The following is a 16,374-nucleotide window of genomic DNA, read 5'->3' on the forward strand; positions in this document are numbered from 1 at the left end:
CTTGGGGGACCATATGGGACACCGGGGGATCGAACCGCGGTCCGTCCAAGGCTAGCGCAGGCAAGGCAGGCACCTTACCTCTAGCGCCACCACCTGGCCCCTGTTTGAAAAGATCTTACACTTAGTTTAAATGCTATATTTTATAGACAGCTGTTTCTGTTTGTTTGTTTTTGAGTCACACCTGGCATTGCTCACAGGGTTACTCCTAGCTCTGCGCTCAGAAGTCGCTCCTGGCAGGCTCGGGGGACCATATGGGATGCCGGGATTCGAACCACCGCCTGTCCTGGGATGGCTGTGTGCAAGACAATGCCTTACCGCTATGCTATCTATCGCTCTGGCCCCTTATAACTAACTTTGAATTATATCAGTGATGGCCAGAGTGCCCAAACTGCCGCACTATGCCCGGTCCTCCCAATGGCCAGTCCAGGCCTGTTGCCAGGTGAACTGCAAAGTAGACACCTGCACACTCACCTCCCGCCACCACAAATCTTAATTGCAGACCTTCCCTCATGCCAGCTGCAAGGCCTTTACGTGCCACCGCTGGCACCTGTGCCATAGGTTCGCCATCGAAGAGTTATATTATTTGACCTAAATACAGGCTTAGCCGGATTATATATTATGCCCATGCTACACTGAGAATGGACAGGACTAATTAATCCCTGAGAAAACCAGTTTTAAATATCTCCTTGCTTAAACTTGTTTAATTTTGTCTCACAATTTTCCGACTCCTCCCATCTTTCCTTAATCTTATTTTTGGCAAACCTAGGACACAGAGTGATTGTGTTCATGGGATAACTGGGGGATGCATAGAAAAAAATATCCACTAATATAGGCAATTTTGAAAAGGATGAGTTTAGATATTCACATAAAGAAAAACAGCTGAAGGGGTGGAGGGATAATACAGCAGGGAGGGCGTTTGTCTTGCATGTGGCTGACCTGCGTTTGATACCTGATATCCCTGAGCCTACAGGTGTGACATCTAAGCACAAACCCAGGAGTAACCCCTGAGCACCACGGAGTATGGCTCAAAAACAAACAAAACCCAAAAAACCTAGATAGGACAAATTAGTAATTCTAATGTAAGATAAGAAAGATTCCTGAGAGTCTCATTTTTAGAGTGCACTTTAATAGTGTAGTATCATGCATGCCTGTGAATACATTTAACATCAGATAATCTCCTGCTTATTTTTACCTTATTTTTTATTGAAATCAGCACAGAATACGCTAGGTGCTTTGGGTTTATAGCAAAGGATGCACTCTTCCTTACCTTCTACTGGAAGCACTGTTCAGTTTTGTAAAGGCAACACTTTGATTCTTTATTCCTAGTTTCAAAAGTCTATATGCTTCCTTGGAATCAGAAACTTGAATCCAATGTAGATCTTAATAAACAGAGAGGGCACACGTTAATTTATACAGACACAGTATTTGTCATGTAATGGAATGCTCTAGAGGTAGAAGCAACTCAATCATTCAATATTTTTTAATTTTTTTTTTTTTTTTTTGGTTTTTGGGCCACACCCGGCGGTGCTCAGGGGTTACTACTGGCTGTCTGCTCAGAAATAGCTCCTGGCAGGCACGGGGACCATATGGGACACCGGAATTCGAACCAACCACCTTTGGTCCTCGATCGGTTGCTTGCAAGGCAAACGCCGCTGTGCTATCTCTCTGGGCCCTCAATATTTTTTTTATAAGGAACATAAAAGGACGCTATTAAAATGATGTTCCAGATACAAAGCTAGTGTTATTTGACAGTCTGACAAATGTAAAATCAAAATAGGTAAGATTCCTTAGAAGAAAAATCCAGAACAAAAAAGACAAAATAGGGGCCATAGCAACAGTACAGTAGACAGGTTATCGTATATACTTGAGTATAAGCTGAGTTTTTCAGGCACAAAATTTGTGCCGAAAAACCCGGACTCGGCTTATACTCAGGTCATACAGGTTATTTGACTCAATGCACGCACACCGAATCAAATGTACCCAGTCTCCAGTCGTCTTCTGCTGTCTGCTAGAGGGGGCCTCTGGTGCTTCAGCTCAGTTAGCAAGTCGCAGCTGAGCTGAAGAGGTAGGCAGCTGAACTGAACTGGATGCCACTCAACTGTTTAACCCACAACATTCTGTGCTTTGTATGAGACCGACAGCAGTGACAACGGTAACTGCGAAACTGCGAATTCAGTGATGATGACAATGTCTATGCTGATCCCCCTCACATCAGAAACAGCTGAAGCTGTCTGGACATACAGATGAGGAGGAGGAATCCAGTTTGAAAGGATTTTAACCTTTGTGATTTAGCTTGATTACCTGTTAAGCTACAGTTTTCTGCATTGTATTTAAAGTTTTAAAGTTATTGTTTTGCTAGTTTACCATTTTTCTTTAGCAATAAATATAGAAAAACATTTAACCTACTGATTCCTCAATTATTGTAGTGGTTTTGGGTATATATTTTTTATTTTTAAAATTTACCAGTGGTGCTGCATTTTCCATCTTGGCTTATACTCGAGTCACTAAGTTTTCCCAGTTTTGAGGGTAAAACAGGGGGGGGAGGGGTGGCTTATACTCGAATATATATAGTATTTGCCTTGCATGTGACTGACCCGGGTTCGATCTCCAGCATCCCAGGTAGTACTCAAGACTGCCATGTGTGCAGAGCTAGAAGCAACCCCTGAGCACTGGGTGTGGCTCATAAACAGAAACCAAAGAAGTTTCAATTTCTGATTTCTTTTTGTCGTTTTTGGGCCACACCCGGTGATGCCCAGGGGTTACTCCTGGCTATATGCTTAGAAATTGCTCCTGGCTTGGGGGACCGTATGGGAAACCAGGGGATCAAACTACAGTCCGTCCTAGGTTAGCATGCACAAAGCAAATACCCTACCGCTTGCGCCACCGCTATGGCCCAGTTTCTGATTTCATTTCTTATAGCTTTAACAAAGCCTAGAAAGGAATTCCTGAATCAATAAAACAGAAGTATTCATTACTATACCTTTTATAAAAGAATAGCCCTTTACATCCTGGGAAAGGCGTAGCATCTTTCTCTTTAGGGATTTAGAAGATACAGGAACAAATAAATCATAAATACATTCATTGTAAATCTCAAAGAAAGAAATCCATATAGAAAACTTCATACTGTCATCCATATTCAAGCAAGCTTGTTCACAATCTTTCACGAAATCATCACACTCTGAGATATTCAAAGAGTTTGTCAAACTCCCTATAAAATATTTAAAAAAGGATAGTTACAAAATATAGCAGCTAAAACAAGACAATAGGACAAGACTCCCAGACATAAAAAACTAATCTTATAATTTAACAGCAACACAGATTTTAGATTAATAAATAATATTTGTGCATTACGTTTGGCTTATCTTTCTTTTCATTTTTTTTTTTTTTTTGGTTTTTGGGTCACACCCAGGAGCGCTCAGAAATCGCTCCTGGCAGGCTTGGGGGACCATATGGCATGCCGGGATTCGAACCACTGTCCTTCTGAATGCAAGGCAAATGCCCTACCTCCATGCTATCTCTCTGGTCCCTCTTTTCATTTTAAATATGATAAGGAATCAAACTAATCTCAAATGTTAAGGACAAAGAAAATTGTCTCTCGAATTCAACATGCTAATAAAAGGACTATTTATGATAATCTAATGAAACTATAGATTGACATTTTATAGTATGTATCCTTTTCTAGATATCACTATCAAATGACTGATGTTCATACTGTATTACTAAATAATCAATAGCATTGATTAGAATATAAAACCTTTTTTTGGTGAGGTAGTGCTAGAGGTAAGGTGTCTGCCTTGCAAGCCCTAGCCAAGGAAGGACTGCGGTGCGATCCCCCGGCGTCCCATATGGTCCCCCCAAGCCAGGGGCAATTTCTGAGCGTTTAGCCAGAAGAAATCCCTGAGCATCAAACGGGTGTGGCCCCCCCAAAAAAAAACCCATAAAAACTTTTTTAATGTGTTTTTTTATATAATAACCATTTCATTATTTTATTTTTTTGGTTCTTGGGTCACACGAGTGGTGCTCAGGGGTTACTCCTGGCTCTGTGTTCAGAAATCGCTCCTGGCAGGTGTGGGGACCATTGGGATGCCAGTTTCAAACCACCGTTCATTCTGGATTGGCTGCATGAAGGCAAACGCCCTCCCATTGTGCTATCTCTATGGCCCAATATAATACACATTTTAAATGAGAAAAGAAACCTTACCATGAAGAGCGTCAGAACTGTCACGCATAACCTAAAAGTGAAAGATTTAAAAAAAATTTAAAACCATGTTAAGTTAGTTGATCTTGTCTACTCAATTTTCTTGCCAATTTAAAAATGCATTCTTGGGGGCTGAAGTGATAGTACATTGGGTAGGGTTCTTGCCTTACATGTGGCTGGCCCAGATTTGATTCCTGGCACTCTATATGGCCCCTTAAAAGCAACGCTGGAAGTGATACGAGTGCAGAACCAGGAATAATCCGAGCATTATAGAATGTGGTACCCCCTACTCTCCCACCCTGCCCAAAATAAAAGAAAAATAAAAAGGCATTCTCAGTCCACAGAAACAGTACAAGGGCTAAGGAACATGCTTTGTATTCTAGTGAGCTTGTTTCTAATTCTGGGCACCATATATGGCTCCCAGAGCACTGGCAGGTGTTACTCCTAGACTCCTAGGCAGAGCCAGAAAAGTCCTTGAGTACTGCTGGCTGTGGAAGATACCCCCCTCCCCCAAATTAAAAGAAGAGATATATAGTACAGGGGATAGGGAATGGCCCCAAACAACTTCAATCCCACCAGAAAAGGAAAGAGCTGGAGAGAGCACAGAATTTAAGACACTTGGGCCTGAGTATGTGCAGCAGCAGCAAAATCTTAGTTTGAACTTTTGACACCATGTACAGTCCCCTCAGTACCACCAGGGGTCACTCCTCAGCATAGAGCCAGGAACGGCCTTGAGCAGTAACAGGGCTATGGCCGACCAGAAAGAGAAAAAGAAGTCAGAGAGGGTGGTAAGCAGTAAAGGCGCTTGCCCTGCACGTGGCCAACCTGGATAAAAATCTCTGGCATCCCAAATGGGCCCCCAGGAATGATGCCTGAGGGCAGAGTCAGGAGTAAGTCCTGACTGTAGCCCAAAAGCAAGAAACAAACGTAAACCTCAATTAACCAAACAAACCCTACATCAATATTTTTTAACTATTTGTAAAAACTATTAACAATCCTGATAGATAATACCTGTAAATATTAGGGGAAAAAAAAACAGAAATTACAGGGAGAATAAACATATAAGAATAGCATGATTTTGGGGCCGGAGAGATAGCATGGGAGGTAAGGCGTTTGCCTTTCATGCAGGAGGTCATCGGTTCAAATCCCGGCGTCCCATATGGTCCCCCGTGCCTGCCAGGAACAATTTCTGAGCCTGGAGCCAGGAATAATCCCTGAGCACTGCCGGGTGTGACCCAAAAACCACCAAAAAAAAAAAAAAAAAAAAGAATAGCATGATTTTTTAATAAAAAATATGGAAAAATTGGGGCCGGTGAGGTGGTGCTAGAGGTAAGGTCTTGGCTTTGCAAGCGCTAGCCAAGGAAGGACCGAGGTTCGATCCCCCGGGATCCCATATGGTCCCCCCAAGCCAGGGGCAATTTCTAAGCGCTTAGCCAGGAGTAACCCCTGAGCATCAAACAGGTGTTGCCTAAAAAAACAAAAAATGGAAAATTGGTGTTGGAGAGATAGTATAGTGGTAGGGCATTTGCCTTACACAGCCAATGGTGGTTCGAATCCTGGCATCCCATATGGTCCCCTGATCCTGTGAGGAGCGATTTCTAAGCACAGAGCCAGGAGTAACCCCTGAGCACCGCTAGGTGTGACCCAAAAACATAGAAAAAAAAAAAAAAAAAAAAAAGAAAGAAAAAAAGGAAGGGGCCTGGAGAGATAGCACAGCCGCGTTTGCCTTGCAAGCAGCCGATCCAGGACCTAAGGTGGTTGGTTCGAACCCCGGTGTCCCGTATGGTCCCCCGTGCCTGCCAGGAGCTATTTCTGAGCAGACAGCCAGGGGTAACCCCTGAGCACCGCCGGGTGTGGCCCAAAAACAAAACAAAACAAAAAAAAAAGAACCAAACACATACTCTAAAGAAAGACATGGTACAAGAGAGTTAAGGCTTGCCTTGCTTATGAAGTGAGCCCAGGTTTGATCCCTTGGCACCTTAAATGAACCCCTGAACACCAAGATGACCCATTAATGGACTCAATGGAATCAAATACGGCCAGAGCACCACCGGTTGTGTCCCAAACCCAAAAGTAAATAAAGTAAATCCTCATTTTCTTTTTTTTTAGTGGGTTTCCCTAAGAGTTCTCAAGGGTCATAAAAGACATACCTGAAAAAAATTAGGGTGGGTAATGCAGTGCCAAAGATTAAATTCAAGGACTCTGCATACAAGATTGTGCTATCTCTGTGGTCCCTAAAATCTCATTTTTGTTGGAATAATTTAAAAAGGCATGGGTGTGTATATATATATATATATATATATATATATATATATATATACACACACACACACATACATATAATTTATATGTATATAAATGATGTCTGTGAATATATATAAAAACGTATAAAAAACCATTTTTGGGGAGCATAGTCAGCTATACTCAGGGCTTACTTCTGACACTTTGCTCATGTACAGGTCATAGGGACCATCTAGAGTGCCAGGGATCTAACCTGGGTTGGTAATGTACAAGGCAAGCATCTTTTTTTTTTTTTGGGGGGGGGGTCACACCTGGCAGCGCTCAGGGTTAATTCTGGCAGGCTCGGGGAACTATATGGGATGCTGGCAATCTAACCACGGTCCTTCTGCATGCAAGGCAAATGCCTTTTCTCCATGCTATCTCTCCCTCCAATAGGCAAGTACCTTACTCAATGTACTATTGCTCTATAAACATTTTAAGACTTTCATAAAACAAAAGCTTTTTGTGTAACTTTTTGCATAATAAGTAGAATATTTTTCAATCTGGTACAACTGTTTTTCTCTTCTGCAACAAAAATGTTTACATTTTACATATTCCTTTATATTTGCATACATATTACTTCTACAATTAAAAATAATTTAAAAAATGGGGCCGGAGAGATAGCATGGAGGTAAGGTGTTTGCCTTTCATGCAGGAGGTCATCAGTTCGAATCCCGGCGTCCCATATGGTCCCCCGTGCCTGCCAGGAGCAATTTCTGAGCGTGAAGCCAGGAATAACCCCTGAGCACTGTCGGGTGTGACCCAAAAACCACAAAAAAAAAAAAAAAAAAAAAAAAAAAAAAAAAAAAAAAAAAATTTAAAAAATCATTACCATCAAATTCCAATAAAAGATAAAAATTAGAGCTTAAAAAAGGCTGCAATACGGGGTCAGCGAGGTGGCACTAGAGGTAAGGTGTCTGCCTTGCAAGCGATAGCCAAGGAAAGATCGTGATCACGGTTCGATTCCCCCCTGTGTCCCATATGGTCCCCTAGAGCCAGGGGCAATTTCTGAGCACTTAGCCAGGAGTAACCCCTGAGCATCAAATGGGTGTGCGCCCCCCCCCCAAAAAAAGGCCGTAATAAAGAGTGGTAAATGTTAATGGTCCACTGTGACAATGACAGCTGGAACTAATCACTCTGGACAAGAACTAGGTGCTAAAAGGGAATAAAGTGATATGCATGGTACCCCTTCATTAGCAATAGTGAAAACCACAACATCAAAAAGGTGGAGGAGGGGTGAACCAGAGGCAGGCAGAAGGGAAGGTGGGTGAGAGAGAGGAAAACTGGGGACATTAGTGACAGAAAATGTGCACCGGTGAAGGGTGATGTCCATTCTATGACTGAAACTCAACCACAAATAATTTTGCAACCGTGGTGCCTTAAATAAAATAACTATATTAAAAAAAAAACAAACATTATATAGTAAGTCAATCCAAACCTCTTTAATTTGACAAAGCAATGCACTTTTTCTAGTGATTTCCTCTTTTTCTTGGTCTGGTGTTAACCGTAAATACTCTCTGGATCGATGTGGTTTCAGGTTCATCTTTGCATACAGTCTTTCCCGAAGTGTGTCAAATAACACATTCAAAGTTCGAGGCAGGATGCCAACATTCTCTTCTGTGCCTGTGAAAAGAATTTTTTGTTTTGCTCTCTCTCAACCTACTGGGATGAAATAAGATTCCTGAACTGACTTTTAAGTTACCAATAGGGAAAAGGAAAAACTGCAAGGAAAGCCAGAAGCTAAAGAGTCACTCATTTTTCTATTATTTTGGTCTCTGCTGTACAATCAATATTTTGTAAATTACTGTTGAAATGAAAAACCTGAATGTGTTTTCTATCCGGAGCAAGCTCAAGACGGCAATCACCCTCAATCACAGTGCGTGGAAGTAGAATGTAAAACAAAATGTTTCTCTGGTTTGTTCTGCTTGATTCACTGTTACATGGATCCTTTTTCTAGTTTTCACCTTGGTTTTGTGGGTTTGCTGGTGCTGGGGATCCATCGCTGGGCAGCCACCTCCAGGCAAGTGTCCTACCTATCGCCCCAGTCCTAAATTTAATCATCACCTGCTTTTTTTTTTGGTTTTTGGGCACACCTGGGGTGCTAGAGACAGAACCAGGATTCACGGTGTACAAGGCAAGCGTCTTAACGCTTGTTTACTCTCATTTCTTCTGTCATGACCTATTTCTTGCATAGGGGAAGTTGTACCACTTCACAGAATTAATCTGAATTAAAAAAACACTGATTGTGGGGCCGGGTAGGTGGCGCTGGAGGTAAGGTGTCTGCCTTGCAAGCGCTAGCCAAGGAAGGACCGCGGTTCGATCCCCCGGCGTCCCATATGGTCCCCCCAAGCCGGGGCGATTTCTGAGCACATAGCCAGGAGTAACCCCTGAGCGTCAAACGGGTGTGGCCCAAAAACCAAAAAAAAAAAAAAAAAAAAAAAAAAACACTGATTGTGGGACCGGAGAGATAGCACAGCGGCGTTTGCCTTGCCAAGCGGCCGATCCAGGACCAAAGGTGGTTGGTTCGAATCCCGGTGTCCCATATGGTCCCCCGTGCCTGCTAGGAGCGGTTTCTGAGCAGATAGCCATGTGTAACCCCTGAGCACCACTGGATATGGCCCAAAAAACAAAACAAAAAACCAAAACAGTGGTGTGGGGGCCGAAGAGATAGCATGGAGGTAAGGCATTTGCCTTTCACGCAGAACGTCGGCGGTTCAAATCCGAATCCCGGCATCCCACAAGGTCCCCTGAGCCTGCCAGCAGCGATTTCTGAGCATAGAGCCAGGAGGAACCCCTGAGCACTGCTGGGTATGACCCAAAAACAAACAAACTGAAAAAAACAGAACTATTGGGGCCGGGCGGTGGCGCTGGAGGTAAGGTGCCTGCCTTACCTGCGCTAGCCTAGGAGACGGACCGCGGTTCGATTCCCCGGCGTCCCATATGGTCCCCCAAGCCAGGAGCGACTTCTAAGCGCATAGCCAGGAGTAACCCCTGAGCGTCACCGGGTGTGGCCCAAAAACCAAAAAAAAAAAAAAAAAAAAAAAAAAAAAAAAAAACAGAACTATTTAGGGGCTGGAGAGATAGCATGGAGATAAAACGTTTGCCTTTCATGCAGGTGGTCATTGGTTCGAATCCCGGCACCCCATATGGTCCCCGGAGGCCGCCAGGAGTGATTTCTGAGCGTAGAGCCAGGAGTAATCCCTGAGCGATTTTGGGTGTCACCCAAAAACCAAACAAAAACAAAAACAAAAACAAAACACCGCTTCGGCAGCACATATACTAAAATTGGATCGATACAGAGAAGATTAGCACAGCCCCTGCGCAAGGATGACATGCAAATTCGTGAAGCGTTCCATATTTAAAAAACAAAACAAAACAAAAAACACTAGTGACAGACATTCAAGATGCTTCAAAATGGAACAAACATTCTAGGTAATGAAAACTAATTATAAGCAAGTATTATATAAATTAGTATTAGTGCTACTTTCTCCTTTCTGGAAAAAAATAAAACAGTTTACCTTGAAAAGTGTATGTTTTTCCTGAGTTCGTTAGTCCATAAGTGAAAATCAGCCGACTTTCTCCTTTCAAGAGGTCTTTTATTGATTGCATAGTACAATCCTGGAAAAATTCCTTTTGTGTAGTTTCTGGACCAAACACCTAAACAACATTTAAAAAAAAAAGGCTTAAGAAAGTTTTTTTTTTTCTTTTTGGGACACACCCAGCGACACTCAGGGGCTATTCCTGGCTCTGCGCTCAGAAATCGCTCCTGGATTGGGGGACCATACGGGACGCCAGGGATCGAACCACAGTCCATCCCAGGTCAGCGCATGCAAGGCAAACGCCCTACCGCTTGCGCCACCCCTCCAGCCCTATGAAGTTTTAATAATTAATATCAATAGATCCCACCCCATCCATTGCTCATTTTTTATTACTTTATTTAAACACTGTGGTTTGCACTGCCATTCATAATAGTGTTTCCCCCAGTTACAAAGTTGTTCTTGATTGGGGGACAGAGAGATAGCATCGAGGTAAGGCATTTGCCTTGCATGCAGAAGGTCGGTGGTTTGAATTCCAGCATCCCATATGGTTCCTCCGAGCCTGCCAGGAGGGATTTCTGAGCCTAGAGCCAGGAATAACCCCTGAGCGATGCCGGGTGTGACCAAAAATTCAAAAAACAAACAAACAAACAAAAAAAACCCCAAAGTTGTTCATGATTGAGTTTCAGTCATAGAGTGTTCAACACCTATTACCAGTGCACATTTCCCACCATCAGTGTCCCCAGATATCCTTCCCACACTCCTCCCAGCCTTCTCCCTCTCCCCTGCCTGCCTCTGTGGCAGACATTTTTCTTCTCTTTCTCTCTCTTCCCGTAAACTGAAGGTTTATCATGCATATCACTTTTCTCCTTTTCAGCACCCAGTTCTTGTCCAGAGTGATCATTTCCAACTATCATTGTCATGATAGTCTCTCTGCCCTAACTGCACTCCCCTAATACTTGTGGCAAGTTTCCTACCAAGAACTGGTCCCCCTGGCCCTCATCTCTATTGTCTCTGGATATTATTACCGTATCATTTTTATATCCCACAAATGAGTGCGATCATTCTATGTCTAGCTCTCTCCTCTGACTCATTTTGCTCAGCTTAATACTCTCCCTATCCATCCAGGTATAAACAAATTTCACGACTTCATTTTTCCTAAAAGCTGCATAGTATTCCACTGTACAGATAAACCACAGTTTCATCTGTTCTCGGTATTTGGATTGTTTCTAGATTCTCACTACTGTAAATAGTGCTGTGATGAACACAGAGTTGCCGCATTGTGTTTTTGGGTTCCTAGGCATATCCCTCAGAGGGGTATTGCTGGGTCATATGGAAGCTCAATTTATAGTTTTTTGAGGACTACCCAATTGTTTTCCAAGAATGCTGGACTAGTCGACATTCCCACCAGCAGTGAATGAGAGTCGTTCCCCCCCCCCACATTCGCACCAGTGCTGATTGTTCTTGTCTCCCTCTCCTGAAAGAAAAGTCTTCTCAGATTCCCATTTTCCAATGTACTTACCTTAGAGAAACTGAATTTTTGTGCCATCTGTGCAGAACTTTTCTCATTTAATCTACCAGAGATGCTCTGTGGATCTTTTAGCGTAATAGTCTGGGAGTCTAGACTATACACACAACTCTAGATGGAACATGCAAAATAAAACACAATAAATAAAAATAAAAACAATGCTACCTTGTCCATTCAATACAAAAGGAAAAATATTAAGGCCAATAAAACTCAACACTAACCTCAGATTCATGTTCTTTTTCTGGTTGTGTGAATGGTCTTACTCGAAGATAAACTTGGAGATAATCTTTAGATTCCAAACCGCTTGCCTTAAAGAGACCAAGATCATTTTATTAAAAAAAAACAAAACAAAACAAAACAAAAAAAACACAGGCTAGAGTGATAGCACAGTGACAGGGTATTTGCCTTCCATGCAGACAACCTGGAACTGACTGTTCAATCCCTGGTATCCCATATGGTCCCCCAATCTTGCTGGGAGCCATTTCTGAATGCAGAACCAGGAGTCACCCCTGGGAGATACCATGTGTTGCCCCCCTCCCCCAAATAGGCTTTTCAGAGGTCATCTTTCTTTAAAGTGGGCTGGAGAGATGGCATAGAGGGCTAAGGTGCTTGCCTTACATGAGACTGACCCTGCTTCAGTGTCTGCACCCCAGTACCATATACTTGATAAGGAAAACGATGAAGTCAGGGAGAGGGTAGAAAGGGGTAGTAAAAGAGAGTCAGAGACAAACACACACAACACAATCCACAAAAAGTAAACTATTAAATCATCTGAGAAACCTTTTCCTCTATGAATGACTAAAGACATTTATATATACCTGATATATACAGAAAACGATCATTACCAGCATTGTAAATCATGGTACTCAATATAAATGGGAGTGAAATGTGTCTCAAGTCTACAGTTTTTTAATCCTGGAATTTTTTTTTTTTTGTGGGGGAGGTGGTGGTGATTCTTAGGAGCTACCTGTTGGTCTGTAACTCTGGAATTACTCAGGGACCATGCAGTTCGAGAGCTTGTACCCAAATTTCCTGCATGCAAAGGGTACACTCAACCTATTGAGCTCTCTGATCCACCAATCCAGATGGGAAAAAAACAGCTCTTGCCTAGGGATCCCATCTGCCCATGAACGTGACTATGTACACCACTTCCACTCAATTCCAATAGTCCAAATAGTGCTTTTCTTGTACTCACCTCAGTGTTCGAAGCAACTAAGGAAAATTCATGTGAGAGATCCAGCTTGATCGCATCAAAATTGATTTCTGAAGGTCTTACAACTGGTTCAGCACTAAAAACATAAGACGGTCTAGGCGCTCCATCGAGATTTACGCTGGAAGACATCCTGCAAGAGTACCGACCTCTTTACTTTTCACACTTTAGTGAATCAATACGTATATCACCAGTCATTTTATTTGGGGGTGTTTGGGCCACACCCGGTGATGCTCAGAAATTGCTCCTGGCTATGCGCTCAGAAATTGCTCCTGGCTTGGGGGACCCTAGGGGATGCCAGGGATGGAACCGAGGTCTATCCTGGGTTAATCATGTGCAAGGCAAAAGCCGCACTGCACTATCGCTCCGGCCCCACCACCAATCATTTCCAAAGTCCGAGTTCAGCATCTATTACAAATAATACTCTAATATGTTCAACACTATTTCTTATCACTTTGATGAGTAAAAAGCAATCCCCATGTGGCTCATATTTCACAAAAGGAATGTTTTTGAAGACCTGCTTTCCTTTTATGTCATCTTATAGCCAGAACTCCTCAATACCTACTTGAGTGGAGACCTGTTACTAGACCTCCACAGGATGTCAATTCTACACTGGTCTAGGATGACTTGTGGCAAAAATAAAGGTTAAACAATTTACAGATTATAAACCATAATAATCAATGCCACTTATTACTAACATTTACATGATCTAATCCCCCTCTGTACAACATTTTGTGGCCCTGCCCTAGAGGAATCTTTTTTTGTTTTGTTTTGTTTTAGTTGTTTGGGTCACACCCCCCAATGTTCAAGGCTTACTACTGACTTTTCACTCAAGGATCACCCCTTTGCCTCCTGCAGCCTGCAGGTAAATTGCGTTTGAGACCCCTGATAATCTCTATATGTAGATTTATACAGAGATTCCATGCTTAATTTAAGTAAAATAGAAGGAAACATTAAATTGCTGCACGAATCTCTCTCAAACATGAAGAAACAAAATGCTTTCTAAACTATAGGACACAGTTGAGAAATTTTCCACACATTTTTTTAAAAATGCTTATTTTGGGGGCCAGAGAGATAGCACAGCAGTAAGGTGTTTGTTTGCCTTGCAAGCAGCCGATCCGGGATGGATTGTGCTTCGAATCCCAGCATCCCATGTGGTCCCCTGTGCCTGCCAGGAGCGATTTGAGCACAGAGCCAGGAGTAACTCCTGAGTGCCACCGGTGTGATCCAAAAACCAAAACCAAAACCAAAAAAAGCTTATTTTGGTGCCAGAGCAGGAGGGTGTTTGTCTTGGACACTAATGACCCAGTACAGACCCAGGTTCAAGCCCTGGCATCCCATATGGTCCCCCGAGTCTGCCAGGAGCAACTTGAGTGCCACTGGGTATGGCCTAAAAACAAAATCCAAAAAAAAAAAAAACAAAAAAAACAAAAAAAACAAACAAAAAAAAAACTTTTTTTTTTGTTTGTTTTTGGGCCACACCCAGCGATGCTCAGGGGTTACTCCTGGCTGTCTGCTCAGAAATAGCTCCTGGCGGCACGGGGGACCATATGGGACACCGGGATTCGAACCAACCACCTTTGGTCCTGGATTGGCTGCTAGCAAGGCAAACGTTGCTGTGCTATCTCTCCGGCCCCCCCCCCCAAATCTTATTTGTCCAACTAACAAACTTATTTTGTGTCTTTTGAAGAAAATTACAGATGGTATATATAATATTTTAGCACTTATCAGTTAAACTCAGTTGCCTACACAATGACTTTCAAGCAAACATTTTTTTTGTTTGTTTGTTTTTTGGGCCACACCCATTTGATGCTCAGGGGTTACTCCTGGCTAAGCGCTCAGAAATCGCCCCTGGCTTGGGGGGTCCATATGGGGATCGAACTGCGGTCCTTCCTTGGCTAGCGCTTGCAAGGCAGACACCTTACGTCTAGCGCCACCTCATCGATCCTAATTTTTATTTTTTGGCTTGTGTTGCTCAGGTGTTAAGTCTTAGCTCTGCACTCAGGAATTATTCCAGCTGGCTCTTGGGAGACCAGATGGGATGCTGGGATGGGAAGCTGGGATGGAACCTGGTAAGCTGCAGCTGGGAGCAAGGCAAGGGATTTACCTGCGATACTATCACTCGAGCCTCTGAATTACTATTAAGTCACAAAACCTAAAAATAAAGTCAGGGATTTAAGGGCCCGGAGAGATAGCACAGCGGCATTTGCCTTGCAAGCAGCCAATCCAGGAACAAAGGTGGTTGGTTCAAATCCCGGTGTCCCATATGGTCCCCCGTGCCTGCCAGGAGCTATTTCTGAGCAGACAGCCAGGAGTTACCCCTGAGCAGCGCCGGGTGTGGCCCTATGGTCCCTGAGCCTGCCAGGAGTAATCCCTGAGCACTTCCAGGTGCGGCCCAAAATCCAAACCACCCAAAACAAACAACAACATTCAAACAGAGAACTTACTCCAAGCACACAGCCAAGGAGAAAGGGAGAGAGCTCCTTGCAGTCTCTTGGCATTAAAACATCCGAGTTCCAAACTAGGGTTCCTGGTTCAAGAAGGTACACAGGGATACCCAAATATCGTATAGAAAAGAGCCAAAGGTGGTACCTGAAAGGGACCAGCGATGCTGGATGCTGGGTCTCCAACCCGAATCTCCCTCCCAACCCATGCTACCTTGCCTCAAAAACAAAAATGAAGGGCCCGGAGAGATAGCACAGCGGCGTTTGCCTTGCAAGCAGCCGATCCAGGACCAAAGGTGGTTGGTTCGAATCCCGGTGTCCCATATGGTCCCCCGTGCCTGCCAGGAACTATTTCTGAGCAGACAGCCAGGAGTAACCCCTGAGCACTGCCGGGTGTGACCCAAAAAAAACTAAAAAAAAAAAAAAAAAAAAGAACCTTAACCATGGATTAAAAAAAAACAAAAACAAAAAATAAGCTGACTTCTGCACTTGAGACATCTAATCTTTCAAGCAGGAATATAGGAGACTGTGTCAATGCATCAGAAAATGAAATGATTGGGGGTGGGGGGCCGCAGAAAACCTTAAGATGCCAGCCAGCCAACGTTGCATTCCCACCTCCCCACCTTCCCCTTCATTTGGGGTCGCTAGCACAAGCTCCAGACAGGGGTGACAGCTTAGTTATGAAGTGCACAGAGGGGAGCAGACAAGATCTCCTCCCAATGAGAAAGCATGTCACCTACCTGCTCCTTCAGGGAACTTCCCCTCGAGAAATCAGGAGAAACCTGGGCTTGCAAAACAGCATCTGCCCCACGCACAGTAGGAGCAGCCACACAGATTGCAAACTGCAGCCCTGTTACCTCTTATCATTTATTCTTACTATGATCATTAATTTTAGGAATACTCCTATTATCATCCCTTTTTATCCTAGGGAGGAAAAAAGTGAGTCTTGGATGGATTTTATTTGGGGGCCACCCCTGGAGGCGCTCAGGGGTTCCTCCTGGCTCCGCGCTCAGAATTAGCTCCTGGCTTGGGGGAACTCATCTGGGAAGCCGGGGATCGAACCCGGGTCCTTCCTAGGCTAGCGCATGTGCCACCGCTCCGGCTCCACTCGGGACACCGGGCTCTTCCTCCCACATGCCAGCCCGTGTTCCCCGGAGCCTTTTTCCTCCGTCCAGCCC

General features: G+C 43.7%; 2 protein-coding genes and 1 non-coding gene across 3 annotated transcripts in view; 1 reads left to right on the top strand and 2 right to left on the bottom strand.

Moving 5' to 3' along the window:
• KIF20B (kinesin family member 20B) overlaps positions 1–12,884 on the bottom strand; it is a 62,161-nt gene extending 49,277 nt beyond the window's left edge. The window contains exons 1-7 of the mRNA XM_049764574.1: positions 12,738–12,884; positions 11,764–11,850; positions 11,537–11,653; positions 9,997–10,135; positions 7,917–8,101; positions 2,981–3,032; positions 1,268–1,379 (exon numbers count right to left, since the gene is read on the bottom strand). Of these exons, the coding sequence (XP_049620531.1) occupies positions 1,268–1,379; positions 2,981–3,032; positions 7,917–8,101; positions 9,997–10,135; positions 11,537–11,653; positions 11,764–11,850; positions 12,738–12,884 (839 nt within the window). The remainder of the gene's footprint in view (positions 1–1,267; positions 1,380–2,980; positions 3,033–7,916; positions 8,102–9,996; positions 10,136–11,536; positions 11,654–11,763; positions 11,851–12,737) is intronic.
• The window catches only part of RASGEF1A (RasGEF domain family member 1A), a 485,335-nt gene that overhangs the window by 360,957 nt on the left and 108,004 nt on the right, over positions 1–16,374 (bottom strand). The gene's annotated exons all lie outside the window — the stretch shown is intronic.
• LOC125995392 (U6 spliceosomal RNA) lies at positions 9,738–9,840 on the top strand. The gene has a single exon (XR_007490928.1). It is a non-coding gene; the product is annotated as a U6 spliceosomal RNA (small nuclear RNA).

The sequence above is a fragment of the Suncus etruscus genome, chromosome 17, assembly GCF_024139225.1.
Source record: "Suncus etruscus isolate mSunEtr1 chromosome 17, mSunEtr1.pri.cur, whole genome shotgun sequence".
In the NCBI taxonomy this organism is placed as follows: Eukaryota; Metazoa; Chordata; class Mammalia; order Eulipotyphla; family Soricidae; genus Suncus; species Suncus etruscus.